The sequence below is a fragment of the Neodiprion pinetum genome, chromosome 2 (genome assembly GCF_021155775.2).
Source record: "Neodiprion pinetum isolate iyNeoPine1 chromosome 2, iyNeoPine1.2, whole genome shotgun sequence".
Classification (NCBI taxonomy): domain Eukaryota; kingdom Metazoa; phylum Arthropoda; class Insecta; order Hymenoptera; family Diprionidae; genus Neodiprion; species Neodiprion pinetum.
The window spans coordinates 32,531,071-32,542,038 of NC_060233.1; the positions used below are offsets into that span (position 1 = coordinate 32,531,071).

Consider the following 10,968-nt stretch of genomic DNA (forward strand, 5'->3'; position numbering starts at 1 on the left):
ACACGCACCCGCCTGCAGACTCGCCGATGACATAGAGAAGGGCTGAATGTTATCAGGCACAAAAGAGTACACTTCAACGATGTATATCTTGAAAACCTGAGTTTCTGGGGCATAGTGCCTTCAGGCACTTTTGATCTACTGGCAATAGGCTACTGGAATCAGGTAGTTTCAAAGAGTTTCGCTGAAAGCCAGTTTCCATAAGGGTTCCTGCGGGGTCCTTTAATCACACCATTATATCATTCCGGATGGTTGTGGTTTCTTTTCGCAATTAGACGCTTCGTTATCATATCGTCACTGCGGTAATATAAAGCAGATAAAATAAACCGTTGGTTTGAAATGTGCCGAAAGCGTTGTTAATTACATTACAAACGCGGAAAAAAACGATATATGCAAATTCTGCTAGTGCAGTGGAATTTTTTTTCCTACTCAAGTTATAATCAACGCATCTATCTCTGGATCATTATTTGCAGAGTTCGTACGCACAGGGAAATCCTGGAAAACCGGGAAAATTCAGGGAATTTCTTACAGCAGGAAAAAGTCAGGGGAAAGTCAGGGAATTTCGAAAATAAGACTGGAATTTTAAGTTTCTTGAAGAAATAAACTCGTTCTTATACGTACATTACTTGATATCAAACCTTCTTTCGTTTTTTTCTTACTGAAAATCGCTGGCTGCTGTTTGTAAATTAGTAGTCGGACAGTAAATTAATTACTAAGTAATATTGAAGGTATTAGTATTGATAAGCAAAAACATTGTCAATAATCAGCGGCATATTTCTTGAAAGGTTACTGAAAAAAATTTTATTTTCAGGCTGCAACACCTGGAAAAGTCAGCGCATTTCGGGTTCCAAAAAGCGTACGAATCTTGATTTGGACATCTTCAATTTTCGTGAAAGTGCATAGATCATAAGTTTAGGTATTGCTCTTGGCTATTTATGGGACTTGGGCACACAACATATTCACATAGAAGTTGGCTTATACCGTACCTATTCTTAAACCGCATTCCAGAAGTTGGAATTTAACTCCGAGTTTACGTTGAGGGCGTGTTGTCTGTGTAATGGACTGTTTATCCTGCATCATCGGAGCATGGCTTGTGTGCTGCATAAACTATAGTTTAAAAATATCCAAGAACCCCGGAAAGAGTAATCACAAATAAATTGGCCACGTTCTCGATGCGTGCAGCATGCAAGCCTACCTATCACACAGTCGAATTCTCTGCAATCTTCAATGTTACCTCCAGTCTGAAAACGGATAACGAGATAGAAGCGAGTTGAAAATAACGTCTAGCTTCTGGATTCCCTACGATGGAAAAAATTCCTCCTCCTAATTACATCTCATACCTTAAATTGGCTCGGCATCCGTAAATTCGTTATACGCACCGACTCGCGTTAAATAGATTTCCAGAATTTATTCCGAAATTTCTTCTTCCAACTTATTTCTCCCCTTCGGTACGCGCTTCTAGAAAATAATGGATGGCGAAAAAAGAAACAGGAAAACGAAAAAAAATTAAGAAAACCCCGTTCTCTACGTCGCGAGTCGAGCTATTGTCAGGCCTGCAACTTGGCTTGCAGCTCATAGTTTTTTGAGGTGCATATTCATAGGTAGGTCGTCTACTATTCGTTCGCCTCCTGCACTTCGCAGGCCATCGATACGAGCCTCGCGTCGTTTTTAACGTCGTTTCTCCCCCTCCCCCTTTTTTTTCATCGCTTCAGTCCCATTTTCTTTTCCTAGCCTTGTTTTCTTTTATTCCTTCTTTTTTTTCCCCCCGGACTAACTCCCACGCGGTGAGAGTTACGATCTTTGTACAACACGCGTCAACTGCAAGTCCATAATTAACGATAGGCGAGAGATATCGAAGTGCAGCTTACGTAATACACATAGTGTATTTATACTTGCTGCATTTGTTTATGCAGTGAACATATAAAAACTAATCGACTCAAGGCGCTGTGTAGTGTAACCTCTCTGAATAAGTCAAAGACGCTTTTATCTTTGTTGTTATGTCCTCGATTATTTTCTGGAGCTGTATATTATACGTGTTATTATACGTAAAGTGATATCCGCAGGTACAAGGCTCAATACTCATTTTCGACATAATTTATAGCGCCGAAATTATCACTGTGGTTAAAGCAATGTTCGATTGAAATTATCTATGATTAATATTTCGTTGAATATTATCCTCCTTTTTTATTCTCCACCTCATTCGCCGGACTGAGGAAGCGACGATCGAACGAGCAAGAAATCCATGTCCTAACAAGAGGCAAGCTTCTTTCTAAATTCCGACAATGTTTGTCGTGGTCATTTCCTAAGAGAGCTGAGCTAGGTTGAAAACCGTGAACGGAGGAACGCCACTCGTGGGAACGTGACTGCGAGTGACCCTCGCTTAAGGGTTTTCCAAAAATTTCTGAATTCAAACAACTCCGTTCCCTTTCAACCGGCAAGAACTGAAGGTAAACTCCGATGATAAGACAAAGCGAGAAAAAAAAGTTCTGAACGACGGTTTGATATTTGCAAAAAAAAAAAATGATTCCGCGCTGGCAAAAGCAAAGAAAAATGTTTGTAATAAAATCTGGACTATACAGTGGTATAAATCAACTGCTGTTCATCGTCTTTATCGTCGAATCTTTCACGTGACCTTCTCCCGATTTACATAATACACACTCCGAACAAAATTAAAAACCTATTACTCGCACCGTAAGCGTGTATAATCGTTCCAAATAAAGATTGTAATCTAATAAAGCTGGAAGCGTTACGGAATGCGGTATTGATTACGATGAACTCCGATGTGAGGAGCGGGTACGTTAAGCGCGAGTCAACCGTTGTTTCCTGGTATTGCATATTAATATGGGTATGTAAAGGTAAAGCTCGCATGGAGAGAATCGTTCGGATTTACACCAACACACCTTTGAACGCGGCCCATGCAGAGCACGTAACGAATGCGCGCGTGTGTATTCATTCGGTTGTAATAACAGAGTTCGTGTATGAGCTGGGGGTCCTAAGGCCCTACTGGGCCAGAACGCTGTGGTGCGCCGCATGGGCGTATAAATATAATGCGACGATATATATGTGCTTGGTTCTCCGGAGAGCCAGACCTTGTTACGACGATTAATAAGCAAGTCAACTAGAATCAAGTGGTTTGTAACCAAATAATTTCGTGTATATTCAATTGTAAATAGGGAGATGAGAGAGGGACGCGCACGGTGTGGTAAAATTTATGTCATTACACGCCAAGCAGATATAATGTCATCGGACATGAGCGCGTATCAAATGTACGTATGGATGTATTTATGCCAGCTGCGGTCACCCGCTGAGTTAACACAGACACGAATAATAAGTTAGCGGCTTTAATTTCATCTCATCCTCCAGGATACCAAACCAACAATTTCAATATTGAATTAGAACGAGAGAAGAGACAAATAATTACCCCTTCGTTCGGAGAATTTAAATATTATTTTTTTTTTTTAAGTTATCGGGGTTCACTGCTACGTATTTCTTGATGTTGTCGCTGTTGTTGCAATTCTGTTGTTGCTCCTAGAGGTCTGTGATAAAAATTACGGTCGATCGGAGATTCCTTATCTTTTTTACTATACGTAAAACGATGGTGAAAGAAAGGACCGCGTGAGATTCCTAGCGAGACTCTTTTCTGTGTTATATACAACACATACCACAAAATCTCTCAGCGCGGGCGCTTATATATACATGTATATAAATTTTTTTCCCTTTTTTATCTCCTGATACGATTTCATCATCAACGGGTAACGTTACGTTCACAGCGTAGAAATATATTCATACCTTACGACGGACAGAGGAGAGTGAAGAAGAGTTTGACCGGACGGAAAAATAAATCAAAATGTTAAAAGAGGGCAGAAGCAACTGAAATTTGCGTGAAAGTTTTTACCTTTACAATAAGATGAATGGGCTGACTGACGGTCAGAGGCTTTCCACGCCTTGTTTTACTGCCTCGTCCACCGAGGCACTTTATCCACGGCATGTCGAGTGTGTTTACGGTGTTCTTCTTCTTGTTTCAATTGCTGCTTGGCTCCTTTTTTTACCTCGATTCCTCGTCCTTGTGTATTTTCCCCGACGAAGAAACGTGACCGCGGCGCATGGATAGTTTGTCGGACTTTTATCGCACCCTTTGGAACCCCTAGGGTAGTGTTTTGGCTCGATAAAAACCGCCCAAGTGGATAACCATGATGACTTGTTGCGCGCGGAAATCCCTTTGTAGGGTTGATGTTCGGTCTTCTGTTTCCTTTTAATGTTCTTTCCTCCTTTTTTCCCAGTCCTTCTTTTTTCGAAATTCTGTCGTGCCGCAGACCCTTAACGCTACACGACCGCCGTACCACCCTCGGACGATTCCTGGAAGGATTTTCTCCCCTTTATTCTATCCCTCTCTAAAATATCACTCCTCCGAAGAAATCCCTTTCAAACGTTTCTCCCTTCTTCCCCTCCGTTTTGCCGTACAAATTTTTCCCTTTCCTGTATTGTTATTCCGATTTTCCTCTCGATTTTCACCAACTTCCGATATTCGTCTTTTCCTTTATTTTCACTTCTGCACGATGTACGATATTCGACCTAATCTTCTAGTCCAGTCGATTACTTCGATTGGTTTATACGACGCCCCGGAAGTTTCGATCAATTTGCTTCTGTAATCGGTACTGCACCGTCTATCAGCAATTTTAATAGCTGTTTACAGCGGCAATGCAGGCTCGGTAATATGACTGGGTCAGTCTTATCGTCAAGACGATGTATTCAGAGTATAAACGAAGAGGATTAAAGAGTGAAGGTGGATGAAACGCGCGGACTAACTTCTTCCTCACCCTGGTGCACTCGGGTGGAAATTTTTTCTTTGATACAAGCTGATCGATGGAGTTTTTCACTCGTGCTAAGCTTGTGTTATACACTCGTGAACAGTCCGAGTCTTTGAGTTAATTAAAACGAAACCGTTTCGTTGGTTCACTTTTTCCTACCATTATTTACGACTCCACTTGCAGCTGATAATTCATTATCACGATTCACGACGTGACTTTGCTCCCGATACGGTAACTATTTTAATTAAAATGCAACTTTCCTATACATCGTCAACTTTTATCATAACGTATATCGGAGGAAGACGTTTTACTGACTGGATTTTTACCTAATGTCAATACGTAGTTGAAATTAGTAAATTTAGTAACTTAATTTTTGGTCATTTAGAAATAAGAAACGATATTTTTATTATATGTATACACGCTAATAATAGTACAGGGACGATCGAAGTACTAACGATCCTTATTAGAAAGTAATTAATCGACTCATTTGGGCGAGTATAGTTTTACACAATTAATCGTCGGGACCTCCGTCCTCGTTAGGAAAACGTGTTTAAGCATCAACATTTAATGGTAAGCACACAAGGAATCACTGCTGCAGCCGGTTCATCTATTTCTTTCTTTCGTTTTTTCTTCCTCGTCTTAATATGTTTGAATATTTTTCGATGCATATAAAACGTCACTAATAGGAATAACGTTACGGCTGTGAATTAATTCCGATATGCCGAATGTGTGCGGTATAAAATTGTCCACGTGGATAACAAAGCGAGGATTACGATACAATTTTAAAATATTAATTTTACAATCTACACGTAAGCCGATAAAATGCGGTGCAATTAACGCGTCTAATGATCTAGGCTAAGCGACTCGTAGCTCATGTAAAAATGATTAGCAACTAAAACTTTTCTTCAAGCAAATAAGCTGGATGGATCATGACGAACGCAAAGCTCTTTGCGACCGGCTTGGTGCGCGGCTAGCCAACGACTGACAGAACGGAGAACAAGCTCCTCGAACCGAAGCCTAGCCAGCCGAAGAACGATCTGCCGGGCAGCACATGCCACACGGCAAGGGACCGCAAGGCGTTCAGAATTTTCCCGAAGGGCTGGGACGCCCCTCTTTCTCTCCGAACCCTTTATTTTCCACTTTTACTACTAATTAAGAGCGCCGCGTGCTCAGCTGCTGAGGCGAAGCTCCCCCCCCTCTCCATGAACCCTGCACGATCTGATCTCGATACTCGATACGAGTAATCGCGATAGCATCTCTCTTCTAGCCAGATACGACGTCCGCTTTGCGTTTGATTTTAAATTTCGTTTTCTTAGGGGTAAAACTTTGCGTGTATTGGGAATGGAAGAGTTTTGACGAAACAGTTCACAGCTAATGGGTTGTCTCGAAAAAGCTCGTATAGAGACGAAAAATCGGAGAGAATTTGAAATTGGGTCAAGCTCGCTGCAGGCTCAGTTTTCCTTGGCAGTTTGCACGGTACATATGTATCTACCCTATTGACACACCAATTGTCGCAGTAAAGAGGAGAGGCTAAGGTAAATGGGAAAATCTTAGAAGCTGAGACAATTAGCGAAGTGTCTTCTAACGATAAATAAACTGAGAAGGTCAGCTCGTCTGAGAACTGTGACGAAAGAAGGAAATGAATACTCCAAACGCAACTCTTTCCTCTCGAAATTTCGGTTAATAAAATGTCGCTACCATAGTTCCTGGTTCTTCGGACGAAGGGGAAAAGTGATGCTGAATTAAAATTCGCTACGTAAACGCAGAATCGCAACGAGGAAGTTTATCGAACGCGGAACCCACTATCGCGGAATACTTTGTCGTTTAGCGATATCGTCCAAATTTTAACGTCCGGGAACTGATAGCCCAGACGCGTTATATTCGAGCGATTGTTCAACCGTGCGACAAGGGCCGAACGAAGGTGGGAAAAGAGAGATAAAATATAGCGTAAATGCGAAGACGTGCGGAGGCAGTCCGGAGTACAAAGAAATGCGAGAATGAGGCAGAGATGCGGGGGAGACGATCGAGACGGAGAGAGATGAGGGAACAAAAGTATATGCACGCAGGGAGGAGAAAAACGAGGCGGTAGCAACTCCGTCGTCTCTCTCCTTGCACCGTCACACATCTCAAGTCTCGGCGCCACCGCCGTTCCGCTATGCACTAGTTACTCATTTTTTAGTCTCAATTCTTTTTCAAATCTTCAACCGTGGATAAACCGACCGACTGAATGACTGACTAACCGCTGTTCATTGCACCGCGGGTTCTTCGCTCCGCGATTCTAATATGCTGAATAGCCAACGTCGCTGACAGTAGCGAACGTAATAATAGTCGCTGACACTGTGCACTGAGAGAAAAAATTTCATTCTGTTAATGTTACCCCGTAAGGATAACTGTCTGCTATCTCAATGTGCGACGATTACCTGCGTGCGTGTGAATGTCTTCGACGTCAGTTAAATATTTTACGATATAATCGATCAAATATTCGTCTTTTCACTGGATGAAGTTGTAAACTTAACGGTTTGAAATTAAAATCCTAGCTGTGGAATTGAAATGTTCTTTGGAATAACGAGAAATCGGACGAGACACGCGTGGAAATTGGAAATCGGTAAGAATTGATTGAAATCAGATGATAGCTCCGAAGAAATGACGCGGCAAGCGTTCGAAATCAAGGAAATCACTGAAAGTCTTGTGGTAATAATGCTGGACGGTTTTAATTCGCTATCATTCCGTTGACTTCCATCGTATTATATCCTTTCGCTGGTTTTCAGTTTATCAATAGATTCCCACTGATTTCTCAGGATTTTAGGTGATTCATAACGATTCTATCCGATCAGAAAATTATTCGTGAAACTCTCCCCTGGAACGATCGAAAACGAGGAGTAGCATTGGATATCAATGGAAATCATACGATTGGTAGAAATCAACAGAAAAATCGAAATTATTCATTCGATTAACGAGCACGTGACTCGTCCCATTTTTCCTCGACGAAAAATGCAGTCACGAAGTCTGAAATGTAAATCATTACAGAAATCATTGGACAAAATGATGCATTTCACGCGCAACTCTCCACCCGTGAACTTTATATTTTCGTTGTAAAAATTCGCGCACCGATTTCTTCTACTTCATCTGTTATACCGTAGCGAGTAAGTTTCGTTTCTACGCCACGTCAATTATTTTTCACACATACCCATGTACGGAACACCTACACGAGCTTCGATACGAGGAGCGTAAAATCCCCCGCGTCGAAGGAAGTCGGCAGATGTTCGGACCTCCGCCGGAAGTCCAGGTGCAAAAATTTCGGCACGCGCGACCGCTGTCGGACTCTGCTGCTGCTTGTACAATAACAACCGTTTCAAGAAACACTTAAACCTACCCCATTTCGCCGCCTCTCAAGTATCCTATACTCAAAGGACCGCTAGATCCTTCCGCTGCAAGGGGCAGAAGACGCGTCACTCGACCTTCTTTTTCGGCTCGAAGACCAAGGAGATCATTTGCACCTACTGGGGTTGCCGTCGTTGTTATATCATTGTTATTGCTGAGCAGGACGAAGAGAGGAACGAGCTTTTTTCCTAGTGTAGTGCAGCTTGAGCCAGTATGTTGGAAAAACCAAATGTAATTGTTTTCTCAAGCTGGGCTCTGCTTCTAGGATACGTTTATCTTTCCTTTTTTGATTGCGTTGTACGAATTCACGAATAAATAACTGCAGGAGACGTTAGAAATGCGAACTTATTTATTTTCGCATTACGGTAATAGTTGAGAGTTCCGTTTATGTAAGGAATATTGAAACAATTGTTCGATGAGTAATTCCGCGAGTGAAATCGACCTACCTGTAATGCAAGATTTCTTAATAGACTGGAAACGATGTCTCTAGGATTAAATCACCCGAGGAAATCGACTTTCATCGATAGAGAAATTGCTCAAATTCTGCTAGTTTTAATAAACTCCTTCGCTGCAGTAAAACAAATTCAAAATTGGTCATTGCTGCATTCTGAAAAGCACTTCCAGCATGAAAATTATACATTCGAAAAACCACATGCTACACCGATAAGAACTTTGCAAATTTTTTTTGTTCCAGTGAGTCTGTAATACCAATTTTTCGTTACGCAACGCTTGTCATCATTATTCCATCACCGTATCTTACTATTGGTATAACTGTAGATTATTTTTTTATGAGCCCATAAACTGAAATCATTTTGCTGACTAAAAAAATGTTTACTTTCCGATTGGAGATATGTCTACAAGTTATTTTTCCCAAGGATTCCCGAGGAATTAAAGTCCTTCGCGTCTGACCAAAGCTGTCTGAAATTGAGCTTTCGTCTTATTCTTAGCGAGCCGTTCGTTGTATGCGATAACCGCAGTCCGTGGCGGGACAGTGAAGAAATAAAAGCGGCACGTGCTGCTGTCTTCGAGTCTGTATGAGGGGCGGGGGTGGGGGGAGGTTGGCGTAGGTTGAAAATAGATATGACACGCGTGGAGTGATATCGCATATAGCTGGACGGGATTCGTTTACGGACGATCGTTTTCGATGCGGAATGAAACGTCGGGTCGTGCACTGGCGGCATGTCCCTTCCCGACGTGTAAAATTCTATCTAGGCACGTGACAATTCCTAGACTAACTGTAAATCCGTAAGCGCATGCAGCAGCCAGCCAACTCCCTAACTTTCTCTCTCTCTCTCTCTCTCTCTCTCTCTCTCTCTCTCTCTCTCTATCTCTCTCTCTCTCTCCCTCACAGTCACTCCCTCGCCTTCGGATTGCCGACGTGATTCTGCATGCCTGATGACCCCGTGTAACACCAGAGCGACCGGATGCGCGCGATCAGAATTACCTATTAAGAGAAAAGGCCGCGTGCAGGCGCAACCCCTTTCCGCACATCAATTATATCGGAGAGAAGAAGAACGAGGAGGAGGAGGCTGGAAGGCGGCCTGAGAAATAATGTAACCAGGTGGGGAACAGTGAGGTTGTACCTACGCGCCGAGATGAAACGCCGATGAGGATCATCGAGGGCTGATTGAATACTGATTAAGAGAATCGCGGAGAACACGTCGACGCTATATTTAATCTTCTTTGCCCGTGGCTGGGTCCGATGAATACCATTAAATTTTGAATTATAAACACAATGGATCCTGTCACGGCTGTATTATTACGTGCGATCGCGAGGCCGAGGAGAAATGAATGGGCTGATACGAACGCGATGGGAAAAAGTCGCGATTTTCGCGGGTGTAACGCGTCTCTTTCTCTCTCTCTCTCTCTCTCTCTCTCTCTCTGAATCTCATCGGGAATCTCATTTTATCTAGGTAATTTCCGTACCCGAAAATTAAGGAAAGTCGATTAAGACAAGAAGACGGAATCATTTCGTATACAGGGAGACTTGAATCGTATTGTGATACTGAGAGTTCGCGTTCAGAGGGACGGAATAAGGTCAAAAAGTGGGGTTAAAAATTTAGAAAGATTCTACTGATTCGATTTTGACTTTTCTGTAATTCGAATTTCAGATTTTTGCGTTTGCGAAAATTTGATAACGTGACCTTTGTATTTGCTGATTTTGCTACATTTGTACCCTTACGATTAGCCAATTGAATACTGCGAACGATTTCTAGCCATTTTTGTTCATTCATTCTTCTTTCTCTCTTCGCCGATGAACATAATTCGGCCATTACGTGTTACGCCTTGTCGTATTTTTACTCGGGAGTCAGGCATCCGGAAACGATGAGTAAATTGAGGGGTGCGCGATACACGCGGATTATCGTTGTACGCGTATTATATATGGCGTGGCGAACGAGCGACGCGGCCGTTTCAGATGATGACATTTATTTCGCGATGCGCCTTTTGAACAGGCCGGAAACTGACCTCATTGACAATTACTGTCTCGCGTATAGCGGCTTCCATGCTCGACGCGTATAACTTCCATGTCAGACCATCGGGACGTGTGTTTGATTTTATAAACCTTACGGTTACTTACGGTTTTCTTTCCATAGCAACGCTGCACGAGCCATAGACTTTCGTAAATATTACGAATAAATACGACGGAGAAATATACGTGTAAATTCGTGAAGCACAACTCGAGATTTCGGAATGTTTGAAAAATTGTGTAATATTGTAGAAAGAAGGAGCCGACGATTGTATACGATATTACGTTTCTAAGATTAGAGATATAGATTCTGAC

General features: G+C 42.3%; 1 protein-coding gene across 4 annotated transcripts in view; it reads right to left on the reverse strand.

Annotated features, from left to right (window-relative positions):
- The window catches only part of by (focal adhesion protein tensin), a 99,110-nt gene extending 93,350 nt beyond the window's left edge, over positions 1 to 5,760 (reverse strand). For 2 of the 4 annotated variants that reach the window (XM_046613874.2, XM_046613873.2), the window contains exon 1: positions 3,893 to 5,759. In XM_046613874.2, the coding sequence (XP_046469830.1) occupies positions 3,893 to 3,985 (93 nt within the window). In that variant the 5' untranslated portion in view covers positions 3,986 to 5,759. Of the gene's footprint in view, positions 1 to 3,892 lie in introns of all 4 variants that reach the window. The other 2 variants (XM_046613872.2, XM_046613884.1) reach the window with 2 other exon arrangements.
- Positions 5,761 to 10,968: the final 5,208 nt, after the last annotated feature.